The sequence below is a fragment of the Ipomoea triloba genome, chromosome 15 (assembly GCF_003576645.1).
Source record: "Ipomoea triloba cultivar NCNSP0323 chromosome 15, ASM357664v1".
Lineage (NCBI taxonomy): Eukaryota > Viridiplantae > Streptophyta > Magnoliopsida > Solanales > Convolvulaceae > Ipomoea > Ipomoea triloba.
The window spans coordinates 2,531,410-2,553,629 of record NC_044930.1 but is presented as its reverse complement, the minus strand read 5'-3'; the positions used below and the strand labels follow the sequence as shown (position 1 = coordinate 2,553,629).

Genomic DNA, 22,220 nt, shown 5'->3' with positions numbered 1-22,220 from the left:
TCGCAGATGTCGTTGACACCGTCAAATCCGAGGTTACCATTCAAGTTTCAAATGAAGCAATTCTCATTGATGTTGTCATATGCGATGACAATAAACAAAAGTCATCATGGCCAAACACTATCACACGTTGGTTTGTTTATAAAAAAAACATGTATTTAATCCTGGACAATTGTATGTACTAGTTTCAAAGGGTAAGTAATTTGAAGGGGTTTAAAAATTATTATATGTGGGAATAATGGAGAATCTTTGAGTATGTGTCATATACAAATAAATTTTCAATAATTTGTAACATAATTTCACTCTAAATTGTTTAGTAAATCATACTAATATTTCAATTGTCTAATTACTTCTATTATTATTATTTAGTTATTATTTTGTTATCATTATCATTATGGTCCGTGCATTGCACATGTACAAACACTAGTAATCTAACAATTACAAATGCAACATGCATACCTTTAACTAGGGGTGTCAATGCGGGCTGATCCGTCTCATTAAACTCGCCCCCACCACAAATTGTAAGTTTTGTGTGCATTTGTAGGTCGACATGTGAACCCACATGCTAAAATTCTTCAACTATAACCACCTCATTTAAACTCGCAAACCAACTTAAAAAATATATATAATATTATTATATATTCTAATAATTTAACTTAAATAATATTATATTCTTCATTCTTCCAATCTTCCATGTATATATATACTGTTAAAAAGTGTTTAAAAATAAATTTTAAAAATTTGAGATGATGGTAGATAATCAACGGATAGAAATAAAGACACGAAAATATCATAGCCGTGGCTTAACAGAGGCAGACATTCCCTCTCAAAATCGTTTTTGACGCGCTGAAACAGAACACACACACACAAAGAAAGCTCGATCAAAAGAAGCGCACATTAACCAACGCCACCCCCACCCCACTCCCGGCGCACGTTAGTACCTATCCATGCACTTCTCACCTCTGCCTACGCATCTTCCCCTTTCTTTCTCTCCCTACACCCTTCTTCCCCCTTATCCCTCTATTTCTCCGTCTAGGGTTAGGGTTCTCCGTTTCTATATTCCTTTCTGCTTTCTCCTCATCTTTCGCCGACTACTCGTGCAGCCGTTCAATTTCAGCTTAATTTATCACACTTTCGTCTCCAGATGCTCTTCTCTCGTCGCCGTCTGTAGTTCATGGATGCCAATAAGCGTCTTTCCTACTCCAATTTGTTCAATCTTGAGGTATGTGGAATTGGCTTTTCCTCATGTTCAATGGGGTGTTTTTACTTGTTGTAACCGTGCTGATGTGCTGAACTGATTTACTTGATGTAAAGTTAGGCTTTTTTAATGTCTAATATTTTATTTTTTTCCTGCCTTTATTATTAATATTTTTTCAAATTTACGAATTTTCATTTAGACTACGAATTGGGTCTTTATACTTTCAATTGGACTGTGTTAACTGCTAAGCCAAATCAAAGGCTTTCTAGTGAACGGTTTTGACTTTAAATTTTGTTAAGAACTGTAATTTTTTGGTCCTTTATTGTGCGTCTTCAGAAGCTGCTTTTTTGTTGATTTTTTTCTGGGATTTTTGTAGTCCCTGGTGAACTTTCAGCTGCCACGGGACGAAGATGACGATTTTGATTATTATGGGAATAGTAGTCAGGATGAGAGCAGAGGTAGCCAAGGTATGCACTTTAATTTTTCATTTCAAATTCAATTAATTTTCTGTTAATTTTCTCAAATTGCATGGTTGGGGATTGAATTCTTAAAAATTTGCTTCCTAGTTCATTAACAGTTTGAAGTTAAACAGAGCTGTTGAAGTTGTTATGGTCTTGCAATAAGGATGTGATTTATTTGTCGTAGTAAATGAAATTTTTGGACTATAATATTGTAAATAATTTTTAAGTTGGCATGTTTCATGCTGTTTGTCAATAGGAGCTATAGGGGAGCGAAGTAATGGGATGCTGTCTGGGCGGGAATTGAAGAAGAAGAGGCGGACTGCGTATAGCAGTGAAGAAGACGAAAACAGAAATTATAGTACATATATCTCAGAGGAAAAGTATAGAGCAATGCTTGGTGAGCACATTCATAAATATAAGAGGAGACTTGGTACATCCCCAGCAAACATTGCATCAACACGAAATGTGATGCCTAGTGCAAAAAACAGTTTAGGGCTGAAGGATCCGGAACTGAAAAGTGATCAAAGAGGAGGATTGCTTAAACATGACTCTGCATCAGATTTTCTAAGCAAAAATAATTCACAGAAGCAAGGAAACTATCTTCAATCTGATGTACCAAAATTTGTGGTCGATAGGTATGCTTCTCCCTGTACTTCTTTTTGGACTATAGTGCCAATATTTTTAGTGATTTCTTAGCATTGAAATCCTTCTCCTGTAGTGAAAACAGAAAAAAAGGGGGAAAAAAAAGAGAAAAAAGAAGAAGGTGGAGAATGAACAAACAAAATGCCACATGTGCTCAATGAATATAAGAGCTAGTCTATAAAATGCCTAGTCTAATACTTTGAATATTTACAGATCAAATTATGAGCCTGCTTTCTTGGATATTGGGGGAGGCAAGACTTATAGCATCCCTCCTCCTTATGAAAAGCTTTCAGCAACGTTGAACTTGCCTACTGTAGCAGATATCCAAGTTGATGAAATTTACCTTCAGGGCACTCTTGATTTGGAGACATTGGCTGCAATGATGGCTTCTGACAACAGGCTTGGACCCAGAAGCCGAGGAGGAATGGGTGATCCTATTCAACAGTACGAATCTCTACAGGCAAGACTTAAATCTCAGTTGACTAGTAACTCAGTCCCAAAATTTAGTCTTCAAGTCAGTGAAGCTGCGTTGGAGGCATCCTCTATCCCCGAGGGGGCAGCTGGATCAATACGACGTTCTATTTTGTCGGAGGGTGGTGTTTTGCAGGTTTTTTATGTTAAGGTGTTGGAGAAAGGAGACACATATGAGGTAAGTTATTTCTTTTGAACATTAGCAATTACTTTCTTTAATAGGCAGAAGGACCTTGATTTTGTTACTTACACGTGTGGGGATGCCTGGACAGATTATTGAACGTAGTCTGCCCAAAAAGCCAAAGGTGGAGAAAGACCCTGCTGTGGTTGAGAGGGAAGAGATGGAAAAGATTGGAAAATATTGGGTGAATATGGTTAGGAAAGACATCCCAAAACATCACAGACTTTTCACTAATTTTCACAAAAAGCAATTCACTGATGCCAAGAGGTTCTCAGAAACCTGTCAAAGAGAGGCAAGTGCAACAAATGTTTGTGTTTTTGTAATATTTTCATTTTGTTGGGAAGGTCATTATTCCAGTGGCATTTAAAATATGTGTCATTTTAAAAATAATCTGGTGACCCAACATTGAGTTGGTTTTTAGTTCTTACCTTTGAGCCCAAATGGTTCCTTTTTCCAGGTAAAATTGAAGGTTGGTAGATCGCTTAAGGTGATGAGAGGTGCTGGAATACGTACTAGGAAACTTACCAGGGACATGCTGGTATTTTGGAAGAGAGTTGACAAGGAGATGGTATATTGCTTCTATCTTTTGCCTACTTGTTCAATTTCAATTGATTTTTGCATTGGCATGTTAACATAATTACAAAAATGTGCTGTTTTTTGCCTACACCTAGTAAAGAGGAAACGGAGAAAGAAAAATAAACACCCACATGATGTTAAATATTCAAGAGAAGAAAGCATAAAGAAGATGCTACAAGGAAATTTGAAAATTAAACACTGACATGATGTTTATATTTGACAGAAAGAGTTTCTCTTAAATTTAATGATTAGAACTTTTTCTGATGTTAAAATAATCTCACATTGCAGGCTGAAGTGAGGAAGAGAGAGGAAAAAGAAGCTGCAGAAGCTTTGAAACGTGAACAGGAGCTTCGTGAAGCAAGGAGGCAACAGCAAAGGCTCAACTTTCTGTTGTCACAGACTGAACTTTACAGCCACTTTATGCAGAACAAGTCATCTTCACAACCCACTGAGGCCTTGAATATTGACAGTGGAAGAGCAGATGACCAAGAAATGCTGTTAAGTTCTGCTGAAGCTCAACCTGGAGAGGAAGAAGATCCTGAAGAGGCTGAGCTGAGAATGGAGGCTCTGAAAGCCGCTCAAGATGCAGTTTCAAAGCAGAAAAGGATGACAAGTGCATTTGATAGTGAATGCTTGAAGCTGCGGCTAGCTTCTGAAACTGAGAACTCCCTACCAGATGCCTCAGTTACCGGTTCTAGTAACATAGACTTGTTGCATCCGTAAGTTCAAGGACTCTCAATGTGACTATCCTCTAATAGAAAACTTAACATTGTTGATATATTTCTTTCCTCAATCTTAGCATATTGAGAGTATCTGGTTGTCAGGTCCACCATGCCTGTAGCATCAACAGTGCAGACACCAGAGTTATTCAAGGGTACCCTAAAAGAATATCAACTGAAAGGTCTTCAATGGCTTGTTAATTGTTATGAGCAGGTATCATCTTGCCTTCGCTAAATTCCTCTGTATGCTTGCTTCATTGTTGACTTAGCTAGTTCAATTTTCTGTGTCAGGGTTTAAATGGCATTCTTGCTGATGAAATGGGCCTAGGAAAGACCATTCAAGCCATGGCATTCTTGGCTCATTTGGCAGAAGTAAGAGCTTTACTTGATGATCCAGTCATATATGTGAAGTGCCTAGAAGTAACTTGAATTCCCTTCAAAAAGCAAAAAAAAAAAAAGTTGACTTATTTTCTCTACAGGAAAAGAATATATGGGGGCCGTTTTTGGTAGTTGCTCCTGCTTCTGTTTTGAACAACTGGGCCGATGAGATTGGTCGTTTCTGCCCTGATCTAAAAACACTTCCATATTGGGGTGGGCTGCAAGAGCGGACGGTGCTTAGGAAGAATATTAATCCCAAGCGTCTTTATCGACGGTAGATCTCACTCTACATTGATGTCTATATTTTCTCCTCTAAAGGATACTAAATTGTGAATTGGCTAGTTATTTCAATGGTTTTTTTGTGCTCGAAAAGTTGTTGATTATGCCATTTTAATTATTCTAAATTTCTGGAAATCAGTACCTGAATAGCAGACATGTGGAAGGGCATTTCAGGGTAGAATACTGATTTTTGATGAATTTAAGTAGATGAAAACAGAAAGAAGTGATTCCATGACTATTTGTGGAATGACTATCGCTTGGAAGATTTAAATTATATCTTTCACACAATATAAGTATTGAGGGTGAACGTTCAAACGCTCACCCTCCCTGCCCTTTCCTCTCTCTCTTTGTTGTTATACATCCTCATGTGTGCTTTCCTGTCAATGTATAATGTTCTTGGATGTGCCCAAGTTTTGGGTAAATCATGTATCTTAGTTCTCTGTGCAACCATGATGTGAGGATGGTGTTGGATACTTGGGTTATTGCCATATCCAATCTGCTCATCTCTCATCATGTCCAGATTGAGGTATAAATGCATGGAGCCTAAAATAGGGAAAAATGTAGGAAGAGTTTCTGCCCAGCCTAGAAATTGGATGTTCTATAATGACTTGTGTTAGCTTTTTCTTGTCAGGGATGCTGGATTCCACATTCTTATCACCAGTTACCAACTTCTAGTGTCTGACGAGAAGTACTTCCGACGTGTTAAATGGCAATATATGGTGTTGGACGAAGCCCAGGCAATTAAAAGTGCAAACAGGTTTCAGCATCTACCCTGAACATGCTTTTTGACTCATGAACATTATCTGTTTAAAATCTATTATGATGAAACGGCTTATACAATAGTTATTTATGGTTGACAATTTTTCTTCCAGTGGAAGCTTTCCTACTTTCTGTTTGAAAAAAAAAAACCCTTTAAATAATACTCCATAAGTCCATATTAATTTTCTCAACTGCTAATGCATTGATTGTACATGATTTTTGGGTTAGAGAGAATGAATCCTTGTTTAATACCCCCTTGAAAAATATTAATTATTTTTATCTTGACAATCCTATTCTTCACACTGTAGTAAAGAACATTGTAATTATTTGTTATTGTATCAGCGACTATTTAGAATACTTCTTGAGTTGTGCTATGTTCCTATAAAAACATAATTTGTGTAGACATTTGTCACTCTATTAGTTTGTATATGTCTGTATGTTTACACTGCTGAACGTCCAGCAATTGTAAGATGTTAATGTCTATATTTCTCATTTTATTGTCTTTGATTTTGGATTCACAGTATAAGATGGAAGACATTACTGAGTTTCAATTGTCGAAATCGCTTGCTTTTGACTGGTACTCCAATCCAAAATAACATGGCTGAGCTGTGGGCTCTCCTACATTTCATTATGCCCACCTTATTTGATAGCCACGAGCAATTTAATGAGTGGTTCTCAAAAGGGTAAGTCCTCTATGCTGGTAGTTTTCTTAGTTTTCCTGGAGTGTAAAGTGTTTCTCATTACTATATGTTCTTTATAATCAGAATTGAGAATCATGCTGAGCATGGTGGGACTTTGAATGAGCACCAGCTTAATAGATTGGTAAGCAAACTTTTAATTTCTAGAATATTTCTGTGTCCTCTATATCAGGATTTATAGTGGTTGTTCTTTAGACCTTTTATCCTACCAAAAATCTTAGTAAAATACTGAGATTTATTTGATGATATGTAGTGCAAAAAATGTTCAGAAAAATAAATGATAGGTTTCCTATTTGTCAAAACATGGAGTATTGAAGTAATCTTCTTCCATGTTTGGTCTTTCTCTTGTATGCAACATGTGCTCTCTCTCTCTCTCTCTCTCTCTCTCTTTTTTTTTAAAAAAAAAAATTTATCCCTGAATTTTTGAAACAGCATGCAATTCTGAAGCCATTCATGCTGCGGCGGGTCAAGAAAGATGTAGTCTCTGAGTTGACTGGGAAAACTGAAATAACAGTGCATTGTAAGTTGAGTTCTCGACAGCAGGCATTTTATCAAGCTATAAAGAACAAGATATCACTCGCAGAGTTGTTTGACAGCAGCCGTGGGCATCTTAATGAGAAAAAAATAATGAACCTAATGAATATTGTCATTCAGTTGAGGAAGGTGATTATTTTTTCCCTAGCTGGTTATGTTTTACTCTTTTTGCACTTATGGATTACGAATAATCCTCCTTTTTTTTTTTTTTTTTTTTTTTTTTTTTTTTTTTTTTTTTTTNTGTTTAATACCCCCTTGAAAAATATTAATTATTTTTATCTTGACAATCCTATTCTTCACACTGTAGTAAAGAACATTGTAATTATTTGTTATTGTATCAGCGACTATTTAGAATACTTCTTGAGTTGTGCTATGTTCCTATAAAAACATAATTTGTGTAGACATTTGTCACTCTATTAGTTTGTATATGTCTGTATGTTTACACTGCTGAACGTCCAGCAATTGTAAGATGTTAATGTCTATATTTCTCATTTTATTGTCTTTGATTTTGGATTCACAGTATAAGATGGAAGACATTACTGAGTTTCAATTGTCGAAATCGCTTGCTTTTGACTGGTACTCCAATCCAAAATAACATGGCTGAGCTGTGGGCTCTCCTACATTTCATTATGCCCACCTTATTTGATAGCCACGAGCAATTTAATGAGTGGTTCTCAAAAGGGTAAGTCCTCTATGCTGGTAGTTTTCTTAGTTTTCCTGGAGTGTAAAGTGTTTCTCATTACTATATGTTCTTTATAATCAGAATTGAGAATCATGCTGAGCATGGTGGGACTTTGAATGAGCACCAGCTTAATAGATTGGTAAGCAAACTTTTAATTTCTAGAATATTTCTGTGTCCTCTATATCAGGATTTATAGTGGTTGTTCTTTAGACCTTTTATCCTACCAAAAATCTTAGTAAAATACTGAGATTTATTTGATGATATGTAGTGCAAAAAATGTTCAGAAAAATAAATGATAGGTTTCCTATTTGTCAAAACATGGAGTATTGAAGTAATCTTCTTCCATGTTTGGTCTTTCTCTTGTATGCAACATGTGCTCTCTCTCTCTCTCTCTCTCTCTCTCTTTTTTTTTAAAAAAAAAAATTTATCCCTGAATTTTTGAAACAGCATGCAATTCTGAAGCCATTCATGCTGCGGCGGGTCAAGAAAGATGTAGTCTCTGAGTTGACTGGGAAAACTGAAATAACAGTGCATTGTAAGTTGAGTTCTCGACAGCAGGCATTTTATCAAGCTATAAAGAACAAGATATCACTCGCAGAGTTGTTTGACAGCAGCCGTGGGCATCTTAATGAGAAAAAAATAATGAACCTAATGAATATTGTCATTCAGTTGAGGAAGGTGATTATTTTTTCCCTAGCTGGTTATGTTTTACTCTTTTTGCACTTATGGATTACGAATAATCCTCCTTTTTTTTTTTTTTTTTTTTTTTTTTTTGTATAACAGGTTTGCAACCATCCAGAGTTATTTGAGAGAAATGAGGGAAGCTCTTATTTCTATTTTGGGCAAATTCAAAATTCACTTCTTCCTCCTCCCTTTGGGGAACTGGAGGACGTGTATTATTCTGGTGGTAGAAGTCCTGTTACATACCAGGTATTTTATGAAGTCCATCTTTGGGTTCTTTGTTTTTAAGACAGTTTGTAAAGTCCCATTTTTGCTTACTTTCATTATGTGCCTCTTGTCCAATAGAAAATATTCTTATAGTAGCAAGAGGAATTTATTGTTGCTATAGGCACAATAACAATGTGTGGAACCAGGGGCATGTGATAATACCCCCAATTGTGAAGAGTCTAAGTTTTTCCTCCTTTAAGGGGCCCAGATTATTCCAATCCCTATAGTAGATATCTGCAGATAATGATCTCTTTGTATAACTCATTGTTCTATTAATACTTTGCAGATGCCAAAACTGGTCTTCCAAGAAATCCAGAACTCAAATTCGATATGTTCTACCTTGGGACACGGTATTAGTAGAGAATTATTTGAAAAATACTTCAACATATTCTCTCCAGAGAATATTCATTCTTCTATACTCGGGCAAACACAGAAGTCTGATGATTATTATGTAAAAAGTGGAACATTTGGATTTACTCGTATGATTGATGTGTCACCTATGGAAACATCATTTTTGGCAACTTGTTCTTTGTTGGAAAAATTATTGTTTTCAATAATTAGATGTGATCGACTATATTTGGATGAAATGTTGGACCTACTGATGGAGAGTGAGGATGGTGATCTCAATTACAATCACATTGGACGGGACAAAGTGAGAGCTGTCACACGAATGCTATTGTTGCCATCAAAGTCAGACACAAATTTATTCAAGTGGAGATCAGAAACTGGTCGTGGTGATGCTCCATTTGAAGCTTTAGTCATGCCACATCAGGATAGGCTCTTATCTAATATTGATCTTCTACATTCAATATATTCTTTTATACCAAGAGCAAGATCACCCCCAGTAAGTGATGCTTTATTTGCTTCCTCATTGACTCTTGTCTTACAGGCAAAAATTTTAATGCATCACTAATGCTTGTTTGTTTCATAGATACATGCAAATTGCTCAGATAGGAATTTTGCTTACAAAATGGTTGAGGAACTGCATAATCCCTGGATTAAGAGGTTGTTTGTGGGATTTGCACGCACATCTGACCATAATGGTCCAAGGAAACCAGCTAGTCCACACCCCTTGATACAAGAGATTGACTCTGAACTTCCTGTTTCACAGCCTGCTCTTCAGCTCACATATAAAATTTTTGGGTCATGTCCACCCATGCAGCCATTTGATCCTGCAAAGATGCTCACGGTACATATATCCACCTTCGTGATGTCATTTCTCTGGTATCTCTCTCACCTATAGTTTAGAACATCTTAATCTTGAGTTGTGTTTTCAGGACTCTGGCAAGCTTCAAACGCTAGACATATTGTTGAAACGATTGCGTGCTGAAAATCATCGAGTTCTTCTCTTTGCACAAATGACAAAAATGTTGAACATTCTAGAGGTATTTTATATTCCTTGTTCTTATTAGTAGGTTACATTATCTCTTGGCAACATCATGATAATGATAGTAGTCAGAAATCTCTTACATGATAATGATATTACAATGTATACTCTATACTGGTTGTAGTATATCACTATATCTTTATTTTGTCCATTTTTTGGACACCTGATTATATGATGAGATCATTGATTTCTTTTGCTGAGGGCTGAAATGAAACATAATCAGGGTTTCATCTCTATTGTTAGATTATCGCAGTTGATCCCTATATCCACTGTTTTATGTTTTATGGATAGGATTCCCACTGTTGATTCCCAAACATAAAATTTTGTTTCTTATGTCAGTCCTGCTTGGTGTATTCTTTTGATATCAAATGGATTGCATTGTTTATCTTTTGGGAAAATTTCACTTGGACCACATGATCTCTTGCGTTTTCATTCGTTCTTAGTACCTCCCATATCAGAGTTCTCTTTAAAACTATTGCTTTCTTCTTTTATTTTTTATTCTTATTTCTTTTTCCTCTTATCTGAAAGTTTTGCTTTAACAATTGCCATTTTGTGGCAGGACTATATGAACTACAGGAAATATAGATACTTGAGGCTTGATGGATCCTCCACTATAATGGACCGTCGAGACATGGTCAGGGACTTCCAGCACCGGTAAGTGTTGTTGAATTAAAATGGCGGTTTTCCTATGAGTACACCTATTGGAACTTACTGTTAAGGATTTTCTTGCTGTAGGAGTGATATCTTTGTGTTCCTGCTAAGTACAAGAGCAGGTGGCCTGGGAATCAACTTGACAGCGGCTGATACGGTCATATTCTATGAAAGTGACTGGAATCCTACTCTAGATCTTCAAGCTATGGATAGAGCTCATAGGCTGGGACAAACTAAGGAAGTAAGGTTCCCCTTTTTCGTTTTTCGTTTATTGTAATCCAATTCTATACTTGTGATTAAACTTGAGTTCTAGTATAATATCCTAAATTGGAACCTGTGAATATTCTTGGGGGAAAAACACAGCTGAAAGATTATGTAGAAAGTGCAAGCGCACACTTCATTATACAATTTGTGTAATTATGGTGCATTCATATTGTAGGTTACTGTTTATCGCCTGATTTGTAAAGAGACGGTGGAAGAGAAAATATTGCTGAGAGCTAGTCAGAAAAACACAGTTCAGCAGCTTGTCATGACTGGAGAACACGTTCAGGGTGACCTTATGGCACCAGAAGATGTTGTCTCGTTATTGCTTGATGACGCCCAACTTGAGCAGAAGCTGAAAGAAATTCCACTTCAGGTGGGAAATCAAAGATATCGGTTCATTCTTTTATTGTTTTTTCATATCAAACTATCGAAAATTTTCAAGCTTGTGAGTAATTATTATATTTTGTTCTCGTCAGGCTAAAGAAAGGCAGAAGAAGAAAGGTGGAACTAAGGGCATAAGGGTTGATGCAGACGGCAGTGTAACTTTGGAAGATTTTGCAGATAATGCTAATGGTTTTGAATCCACCGCTGACCCTGCTGATAAAGGAAAATCAAGTAAAAAGGTGAATATTTTCCCAATTTATTTTGAATGGAATAATGATTTTGATTCTTACGACTTATGCGCATCAAAAGTCACTATTTACATCATATTTCGTATAACCAGTTGGAAAACTGAAGTGAACGGGTCCATAACATCATAGATCATGCAAATGACCTTGTTTAAGAAAGAAACCTTGTTATTGGAAAAATTAGATCGGGAATTTAGTCTATAAATGTCCATTATGAACACTCGCACTATTATACCACTAGTTTTTGCATTTGATAACACAATCGTATTATGTGCAGAGAAAATCTACCGCTGACAAGCAAGCACCTTCAAAATCGAGGCCTCAAAAGGTTCCCAAGAATGTTGAATATTCATCTCCAAACTCAATAGCAATGGATGACGAGATGGATGATCTCCCAAACGACACTGAAACACGACCACAAAGACCAAAAAGGCTGAAAAGGCCAACAAAGAGTGTAAACGAGAACCTTGAACCTGCATTTACTGCCACACCGATTGCAGGTCAAGACGGTAATCAAAAACCGCCTCTCCCTGATCCCAGTTCTGGTGGTTGGAGAACAGCAGTCGAGGAAGAGAGTTCAAGGCCAGTTAACTGAAACTATGTTGCTTTCACCTTGAAGCTGCCATGGCAGAATACGCGTGGCGATTTGTATAGCAATGCTGTGTACAGAATTTTTTTTGTAGTGATCTGCATGATTCCATGACCGATATAACGGGGACAAGTATTAAGGCCGGATTTAATGGTGGATGTAGTCACCCCCGACCAACTCCCACCCCTATGTACAGTACGACCTATTTGCCTATTTTTGAGCACTAAAGCTATATTAGATGACAGGAAAGAGATCTTCTGTAATCAGGCAAGAGCAAGAGAAACAGCCAAACGTTGTTCGTTGGAAAAGATTTTGCAAATAATTTACTGATCTGTAGCATATAATAGTCTTCAATACAAAATTCTCTTTCTGCATACAATTACAATTACCTGAAATTTTTCTCAGAATATGAAGAAACATTATTTCCTTTTAACAGGAGAAAATGGACTAATATCTTGATGTTCTCCAGCAGCAAAAGTATACAGTTTTAGAAAAAAACATAATCTTTGACAAATCTATAATATATAACAGGACTAAGATGCTTAAAGAAGCCTTGATTCCAGAGAAAGTTTGCAACTACTATCCGAATGTATGCACTGAATGAAGTCTGTCATGTGATCTTAGTTGGCAATGAATCACAAAGAGGTCAATCACACTACGTTGCTCAATTGGCTGGCTCAAACCAACAACTCTTATGAATCGAACTTGGAACCTTGTAGTATGGGCGTATGGCCTTTTTAATTAAAAAGAATTGTTTCATAATGCCAACTTCACTTGGTGACGGACAAAATTGTATGGAGATCCCATCACTGGCATGGCAAAGAATGATACTTTCAGGACACCTGAAAAGTCCAAACACCACACAAAGACCATAAGAAAAGATCTATTTGCCTCTTATCTGCACAAGTATGTCAACATTTTCTTTGTAGGGCATCCAAAATGGATAGCTTGGGTGCTAGATCTTACTGAATTAGGGATTGAACTTTGAGACCTCTCACATTAGATCTCAGCCCTATGCCACTAGACTACGAGGTGTCAACTTCCATGAAAGTTCTATGAAGAGCTATTAATCTTTTCATTTTTTTAATCCAGTGCAGACAGGAATGTAACAGATTGTGATACCTTCTCTGTGCTAATGGTGCGAAGGTCACTTAAAATCTCAGCAAAATCGGTTGGTGGTAGCTGAGTGAAGTGTACGTTCTCCCCTGTTTTGGGATGCCTAAACCTAAAAAAACAAAAGGAATATGCAATAACGACTGGATTAGATTTAAGGTACTGAATTTGAAATGAATATAGCAAATACAAAAACTTACCCAAGAGTTAAAGCATGGAGATAAGGTCTTTCCAATCTAGAGATTAGTTGCAGGAGTTTTCCGTGAAACTCAGAAGGGTTCCTTTGCTGAAGCAATGAGAGGGCCATGCTCTTTGTTCCTCCGTAAACCTCATCACCCAGCAGGGGGATGCCAAGGTACTTTGCATGTGCTCGGATCTGTTTTAAGGAAACTACTAATTTGAAGATAAGTTCCTCAAACAGGTAATCCAGAAAGCATGGATTCATATTAACACTATAACCAGTGATGGTTCAGCACTGCGGCCAATTTCACATCGTAGAAAGAGAGTAGCAGCAGTAAGGATTTGTCCTATTCTCGTTCTCTCCCAAGTCATTCAGTTTTTTCGCGGTTTTTAGAAATATACTTTTTTCATGAATAATGTTAGAATAGTATTTCTCCTTGAGCATTGTGTCATTGAGCATTGTGTATCCTTGAGCTGTGGAGAGTCTTGGGCAGCCCAGTCCAGTTTTTTTGTTGTTTTCCTTTCTCTTTGCATATATATATGTTGTATGCAGAACAGATTGAATGAAGAGTGTAATATAGAACATATTGAATACACTATCCTGTGAGCTTTCAACATGGTATCAGAGTGAGAGGAGAGTGAAACACTGTCTGCAGCAGAGTCAGACAGTAGCTTCGCGAACTGCCGCACGAGGGAAAGGAGCAGGTAAAGGCTTTGGAGGTGGAGAACAAGCTCAGATCAGCTTGGGTCGTCGTCGTCGCCGCCAAACGACACCGGTGGAGAAGCCGCGCCGCCGTCGGAGAAGCCACGCGCCTTCACGCGCCACCACCGCCGAGCAGCTCCGCCGCCACGCGCCGGCGCGTGAGGCTGTTTCCGGCGACGTCGCCGGACGGATTTTATATTCCCAGAATCGCCTCGTCATGCTGAGTCCAGGGAGGTAGGAGGTGTTGAAAGTTTGCAATTTTTTTTTGGTGAAAAGAGGTACGGACAGCAGAACCCTTTATTTGGTGAAGTTCAGTATTTGTGTTGAATCTGTTGGGTGGAGTTAAAATGGCACAAGAAAGGAATATCACTGTTATTTCTACACCATCTAAATTAGTTGATGTAATTTTGGCCTCGGATGGGTCTAATTTTTCTGAATGGAGATTTTTGATTAAAGTGAATTTAGATGGTATGGGAAAGGGAGACCACCTAGAAAAAGAATGTCCTACTGATAATACTTTAGCTGTGGAATGGAAAAATACTGATAAGGCTTTACTGTCACGCATAATTAATTGCATCGATAGGAAAATTATTTTGTCCATGCAACATTGCCAAACTGTAAAGGAGGTGTGGGAGTTAGTGAACAAATGGTTTAGTGGAACAAGTAATTTGAGAGAGTTAGTGAACAAATGGTTTAGTGGAACAAGTAATTTGAGAAAGTTATATCAATTATCTCAAGATGGAACAAGTAATTTGAGAAAGTTATATCAATTATCTCAAGAAGTTTATCGTTCTTTGAGAAAGTTATATCAATTATCTCAAGAAGTTTATCGTTCTAGTCAGAAAGGACGTGAGCTTAGAGATTATTACTATGACTTTAAAAGTGTATGTGTTGCTTTGTGTGCTGCTATGCCCATAACAAATGATGTGGATGAAATGAAAAAGCAACGTGACAAATTACTTGTTTTTAGTTGGATTTCTGGCCTAGATAAAGAATATGATGTCCTTAGGTCTCAACTATTGGGGAATAAGGACTTAGAGTCTTTGGATCAGGTATTTTCCATGCTACAGAATGCATCGGGAAATAATGATTCAAACGAGCTCCAGGAAAGAAATGTCCTTATATCACAAGGAGGAAATACTGGTGAGAATTATGGCTATAGAGGAGGAGGTAATAACCACTTTAGAGGACGAGGGAGATTTTTTAGAGGTCGTGGTGGACGTGGAGGACCACGAGTTTGTTTTAACTGTGGAGATCCAGGACACTTTCAAAACCAGTGTCCTAAGCCACCAAGACAACAAGTGGCTGCTAATATGGCTTCCATGTCAGAAGGTCATAAGGGAGTAATGACAGATGAGGAGTTTGCTAAATTCAACCAGATGAAACTTTCCTTTTCCTCGCAGTCTCCATCCAATCAAGCGTCTTCCTCTGCAACTTTTATCCAAACAGGTAATCCAGTTGCTTGTGTCTCTTCTGCATCTCGACAATGGGTCATTGACTCTGGAGCTTCTGAGCATATGACAGGTAACTCCAATATTCTTTCTACATATCTACCCATCACTTCTGGTTATACCGTTACTCTAGCAGATGGGTCTGTAGCCACTGTTTTAGGTAAAGGTAGTGCCACTGCAACTTCCTCGTTACCCCTTTCTTCTGTGTTATATCTTCCAAAGTTTCCTTTCAATTTGCTTTCTGTTAGTCAAATAACTCGTGACCTGAATTGTTCTGTTATGTTTTTTCCTGGTTACTGTCTGTTCCAGGATCTTTTGACGCAGAGGATTATTGGTAAGGGGAAGGAGGTTGGCGGTCTGTATGTCTTAGAGCAATTTTCACCCGAAAACAGATCTACAGGTTTGGTGAGCAATGTTTCCCCGTTTCAGTTGCACTGTCGGTATGGTCATCCGTCTTTATCAACGTTGAAGAAGATGTGTCCTAGTTTAGAGTCCTTAACTATTTTGCAATGTGAGTCATGTGAGTTTGCAAAACATCATCGTACTTCCTACATTCCTAGGGCAAATAATAGAGTAGACTCCTTGTTTGAGTTAATCCATTCAGATGTTTGGGGTCCATGTCGGGTTACGTCCAAAAATGGTTTCCGATATTTTGTAACCTTTGTTGATGACTTCTCAAGATGTACTTGGTTATATCTCATGAAATCTAGGGATGAATTGTTTGATGTCTTTCAAAGTTTTTGTGCTGAAATTAAAACTCAATTTAATAAGACCATACAGTGTTTGAGAAGTGATAATGCTCAAGAATATTTCCTTAAGTCTTTTTCCAGCTTTATGAGTCAAAATGGTATCCTACATCAAACTTCGTGTAGTTACACCCCCCAACAAAATGGTGTTGCAGAAAGAAAGAACCGCCATTTGTTGGAAATTGCCCGTGCCCTTTTATTCCAAATGAAAGTACCTAAAGTGTTTTGGGCAGATGCTGTTCACACAGCTTGTTTCTTCATTAACAGGATGCCTTCTTCCGTACTTGATGGTCAAATCCCATATTCAATTGTGTGTCCATCCAAGCCTTTGTTTTCCTTATCCCCTAAGGTTTTTGGTTGTACGTGTTTTGTACAAGATGTCCGTCCACAAAAGGGAAAACTTGATCCAAAATCCCTTAAATGTATCTTCTTGGGATATTCTAGGGCACAGAAAGGGTATAGGTGTTACTCTCCTGATTTGGGTAGGTATTTGGTTTCAGCTGATGTCACCTTTTTTGAGGAAATTGTGTTCTCTGATAATATTTTCGGGGGTAGGTCTCCAATAATAGAAGATGATTTCCTTACCTATACCATCACTATTCCTGTAGAATCTATTTCCAGACCCCCCGTTACTCACGTGTATTCTAGGCGACCCCGGGATATGGTAGCGCCGATAGTTGCACAGGTGAATACTCCTCCCCTACCACAACCTACGTCAAATGATCCTGATCTTCCGATTGCCCTCCGTAAAGGTAACCGCCATTGTCAACACCCTATTTCCTCTTTTATGTCTTATAATCATTTGTCAGCCTCATCTCGCACCTTTGTATCACGATTAGATTCAGTATCAATTCCAAACACTTTGAGTCAGGCTATAGCTCATAATGGGTGGAGACATGCAATGGAAGAGGAAATGGCTGCTCTTGAAGATAATCAGACTTGGGATTTGGTACCTCTCCCGACCGGTAAGACTGCAATTGGTTGCAAGTGGGTTTATGTTGTCAAAATGAACCCTGATGGAACGGTGGCAAGACTTAAAGCTCGTCTAGTAGCAAAGGGGTATGCACAGACATATGGTGTTGATTATACAGAAACTTTCTCCCCTGTAGCTAAGTTAGCTTCTGTCCGTATCCTTATTTCCTTAGCTGCTTCTAATCATTGGCCTCTATATCAGTTAGATGTCAAAAATGCCTTTTTGCATGGTGATTTGGTGGAAGAAGTTTATATGGAGCAACCTCCTGGATTTGTTGCTCAGGGGGAGTCTGGGAAAGTGTGTAAACTGAAGAAATCTCTATATGGCTTGAAGCAATCTCCGCGAGCTTGGTTTGGGAGGTTTAGTAGTGTAATTACTGAGTTTGGGATGCAGAGAAGTGTGTGTGATCATACTGTCTTTTTCAAGCATACTAATGTTGGATGCATTCTCTTAATTATTTATGTTGATGACATAGTGATCACAGGTAGTGATACAAAAGGGATTGAAGCCCTTAAAACTTTTCTCAAGAAAAAGTTTCACACGAAAGATTTGGGAGTGTTGAAGTATTTTCTAGGGATCGAAGTTGCCCGTTCTCGAAAAGGAATATTTCTTTCCCAAAGAAAGTATGTGTTAGATTTGCTTGATGATACTGGATTATTGGGATCAAAACCATGCGAGACACCTATGGAACAAGGTGTTAGACTTATAGATGGTGATGGGGAGGCCCTTGATTCTCCCGAGAGATATAGGAGGTTAGTAGGGAAATTGAACTATCTCACCATTACACGTCCGGATATTGCCTTTCCAGTAAGTGTAGTAAGTCAGTTCTTACAAGCACCTACGCAAACTCATTGGGATGCAGCAGTTCGAATTGTAAAATATCTCAAGAATGCGCCTGGAAAAGGTATTCTATACGCTGACCATGAACATATGAATATTGAGGCGTTTTCTGATGCTGATTGGGCAGGATCATTGAGTGATAGGAGGTCTACGACAGGATATTGTGTGTTTCTAGGAGGTAATTTGGTCTCTTGGAAAAGCAAGAAACAAACTGTTGTGGCTCGATCTAGTGCAGAATCCGAGTATAGGGCAATGGCTCATGTGACGTGTGAGATAACTTGGGTGCACAATCTTAGAAGTGATGAAGCCCATACGCCTGTGGTGGTGATAATCAAGCGGCTATACACATTTCGAATAATCCGGTGTTCCATGAGAGGACCAAGCATATTGAGGTAGATTGTCATTTTGTGCGCGAAAAGATTCAACAAGGATTAGTTTCTATGGCTCATGTTCGTAGCAACCATCAACTGGCTGATTTATTCACTAAAGGGCTCGGCAGAGACAGGGTTGAATATATTTGTAACAAGTTGGGCATGTTTGATATATATGCTCCAACTTGAGGGGGAGTGTTAGAATAGTATTTCTCCTTGAGCATTGTGTCATTGAGCATTGTGTATCCTTGAGCTGTGGAGAGTCTTGGGCAGCCCAGTCCAGTTTTTTTGTTGTTTTCCTTTCTCTTTGCATATATATATGTTGTATGCAGAACAGATTGAATGAAGAGTGTAATATAGAACATATTGAATACACTATCCTGTGAGCTTTCAACAAATAATGTAACAGCAATCATGATAGTAACGAACTAAGCTAGAAATTTGTTGCTCTCCGTGCTTTGAGGATGCTTAAGTGCCTAATTATATCCTCAACCTAGGAAATGCAAATCCTAAAATGTGAAACTGAAGACTACTAACACGACAAGGATTTGCACAATAAATGTTAGCCGGTTTAAAGGGATAATATTAATTAGCACCTGATGAGTACGTCCAGTTTCCAGTCTCCATTCAACCAAGGCAGATCCACCACCAGCAAGTATTTCAATCACTTTGTATCTGAAAATTCAAAAAAATTCCAAACTTTTTCATAGTCTCTATGTAGCACAGATCACAGACACTAAGAATAAAGAAAGATTCCTGATCCTACTTCTATTTTCTCACTTTTTTCATTCTCTGCTGGAATCCTAGGGAGAAGAAGAGTAGGGTGCCTAAGAGGGAAGTGGATGAGAAATCCCACTTCAAAGTCTTCAAGAAACTATCAATGAAACTAGTGAAACATGGAAGGGCATTTATCACCTACTAGCAGCATGACGGGTTTTCCCATTCTTGCTAAGCCCAGAGATAGCAGCCATACGAAGCCTATTGTTTGGATCACGACCTATTGGAATATCAATGCGTCCTGAAGCCGGTGTGGGCACTCCACAAGTAAGAGCAACATAGACTCGCTTAATGCTATGCTTCTTGAATTGCTCTGCTAGATGAGCGTGAGAATATTCATCCTACAAAGTGCAGAAAATCACAAACTTTCCAAATTAAGCAAAAACATGACTCAAACATACAGTAGGGAAGTGGTTTGTGTTACCAATATTCAGACTGTGAGTAGAGATCACCTTGGCTACAACAAGCAATCCACTGGTTCCTTTGTCTAATCTGTGCACTATTCCTGGGCGAATAGACGCCTCTCCTATAGCAGAATAGTCACCCCCAACGTAATCTTGCTCAGAAGAGAAGGTACTCAACTCATCATCAAAAGCAGCCTCCCCATCAGAAAGCACTTCCTGATAGGGGAATGATGCTATGGGAAGACTACAATGATGAAGAATTCCATTCACAAGCGTTCCAGTAGCATTGCCAGGTGCTGGATGAACAACCTTGTATCGTAAAATTGTAAACATCACTTAGTCTGTTAGTTAAGCTATTAGCCAGCCAATATGTCCTTTAGAAGCAAGACCTACCAAAGTATGCTTTTCAATCTGTCTACAATTATTTAATTTCAACTATGATACACACGTGCCTACACATAATAACTTACACGCTCTAGTTGAATGAACCACCTAGATGCAATCATATTGTAGTATCACCATGTTTAAAATTTTTATAGATTCAATATCACAACTAAGTGGAAATCCATTATACGAGTACAAGATTGCATCACATAAATGAATACCCCAGACAAGACGATAGTTCTTTTACAAACTCAAAACAAGCAATAATGAAAATTTACAAATTAAAAATAAGCAACACGGAATATTGTTTAAGTACTACAACTCACCATGTGTGCAGGCTTGTTAACAACAAGCACATGATCATCTTCATAAACAATGTCCAGTGGCATATCTTCTGGTTCTGCTGTCAAAGGCTGCAATTCAGCAATCGTGCAATTAACTTTATCCCCTCTTTTCACTGTATGCGAAACCTACAACATGCAATCTTTCTAAGTCAAAAGAACTGCATATCAAAATGAATACACATTGCCCAGAGGAAGCAAGCAAAGGTGCAAACTTTGAATGGGAGGAAGGATTTAGATACTATGCCTGTACGGGCAGTTCAGTTAGTTCTTGAGTAGTAGATTGTGGGCAAAGACACATGCTGATAGACATAGTGTGGGAGTTACACCCAATATGGTGAGCTCCTTGTGGGCCCCAGCCTCCTACCTAATAGGCCGCTAAGCCACCATGATTTATCCTACTATAGATACTAATCCTACTATAGATACTATCCCAGTATGGGGAGCTTAGCTCAATTAGTTCCTGAGTAATATATTGTAGGCAAAGACACATGTCGAGCCTGATAGCCGCAGTGTTTGAATTACACCAAATGTGGTGACCACCAGCCTCCCAGGTAATGGATCGCTGAGTCAAGTGGGGCCTGTGGCTAGGGAATTTCGCCTTATGTGGGCAAGGAGCAAGGATTTAGATACTGTTTGCAGATGACTTGAAACTTGAGAAGTTTTACAGGGCCAACATTTCTTTAATTCATAACAAAAATCAAACCTTTGATATTCAAGTGTAATTACAATCAACCTTTTGAACACAACTCTTTACTCAAAACAAATTGGATATCAAATTCATAATTTCAAGTAAACTGACAACCTTATCAATGATGCGGCCATTAACAGTGACGAGTCCAGAACGAATGCTGGACTGAACTCGAGCTCGGCTCACGCCATCAATGCGAGAAGAGATCCAAGAGTCGAGTCTGAGCTTCCCCGAATTGGGTTCCACGGTTTCCTCTAGTTTGACGCCGGAGTAGTTAGTGATTTGGTGACCGGGAATTGGTTCTGGCCGGGCGTTTGAAGCCGCAGAGTTGGAGAAAGCCCTGAAAATGAGGTTTGAAACTCTGCCATAAGAGGCAGTAGCTCGAGGGCTTCGGGCAAGAAGAGATAACGAGTTTGAGTTTAGCGCCAACACCATCTTCTTTCTTGCTCTATCGTCTGTGATTCGTTTCAACTCTTTAATATACCTATGCTCGATTCACCATAGCAGCCATTCAATAGATTAATTAATTATAATTACATATCATGCTTAATTAAAATTATGTTTAAATTAAATTAATAGTTTGATAAATAGTTGTTAGCTGATTGGATTAGTGAGTTTAACTAGTTGATAGCATTATAAAGATGATTGTTAAATTAGTTGTTAGCTTAGAATTTATCGAAAAGCTAATCATAATAATTGTTAAAAATTGAAACTTTATATTTACATATTTATGTTAAAGTAATTAAACCACACTATATCTTTCAAAAAAAAACCACACTATATATTTTACTATTTTATTTATTTATAAGGCTAAATTGTTAGCCAAAAACCTTGTAATCTAGTGGCTGGTGTCCCGATTAACACTCCCACATGGATGATGGGAGTGTTTCTGTTGACTCTTTGTGCTTCATTAGGTTGAGAAAGTACGAGCCTCAGTGGAGGCAACTGTTGACTCTTTGTGCTTCATTAGGTTGAGAAAGTAGCTATAAACAGATACTACATTGTAACAGAGTTAGTAGTACTCAAAAAAAAATTGTTACATTGATTTTAAAGAAATTTTTAATTGAACTAAAATATAGCCTCTTTGTTTTTTTGGGTGTAGAAATTAGAAATCATGGGAAGTATAGTTTTATGGTCTTCCTTCATTTGAGGTTTAAAAATTTGCAAAAGTGTATAAATATTAGGGAATTAGATATTTTTAGA

General features: G+C 37.9%; 2 protein-coding genes across 2 annotated transcripts; one reads left to right on the top strand and one right to left on the bottom strand.

Annotated features, from left to right (window-relative positions):
- The first annotated feature begins 860 nt into the window (after positions 1 to 860).
- Positions 861 to 12,384, top strand: LOC116006281 (chromatin-remodeling ATPase INO80). Its single transcript, XM_031246592.1, has 23 exons — positions 861 to 1,219; positions 1,572 to 1,662; positions 1,913 to 2,291; positions 2,512 to 2,947; positions 3,042 to 3,242; positions 3,408 to 3,518; positions 3,815 to 4,245; positions 4,351 to 4,459; positions 4,537 to 4,617; positions 4,725 to 4,897; positions 5,534 to 5,659; positions 6,183 to 6,344; positions 6,426 to 6,483; positions 6,792 to 7,022; positions 8,359 to 8,505; positions 8,810 to 9,367; positions 9,455 to 9,712; positions 9,801 to 9,908; positions 10,470 to 10,564; positions 10,646 to 10,802; positions 11,001 to 11,198; positions 11,302 to 11,448; positions 11,732 to 12,384. The coding sequence occupies exons 1-23, from the start codon at positions 1,172 to 1,174 to the stop codon at positions 12,047 to 12,049; spliced, it is 4,623 nt and encodes a 1,540-aa protein (XP_031102452.1). The 5' UTR covers positions 861 to 1,171; the 3' UTR covers positions 12,050 to 12,384.
- An 8-nt stretch (positions 12,385 to 12,392) lies between these two features.
- On the bottom strand, positions 12,393 to 21,468 carry LOC116006280 (RNA pseudouridine synthase 2, chloroplastic). The gene is made up of 8 exons (XM_031246591.1): positions 21,132 to 21,468; positions 20,312 to 20,455; positions 19,650 to 19,910; positions 19,336 to 19,538; positions 19,017 to 19,095; positions 13,357 to 13,532; positions 13,166 to 13,268; positions 12,393 to 12,885 (listed from the first exon to the last, which is right to left on the bottom strand). Exons 1-8 carry the CDS (start codon positions 21,450 to 21,452, stop codon positions 12,877 to 12,879), a joined length of 1,296 nt encoding a protein of 431 aa, XP_031102451.1. The 5' UTR covers positions 21,453 to 21,468; the 3' UTR covers positions 12,393 to 12,876.
- Between the last annotated feature and the right edge of the window lie 752 nt (positions 21,469 to 22,220).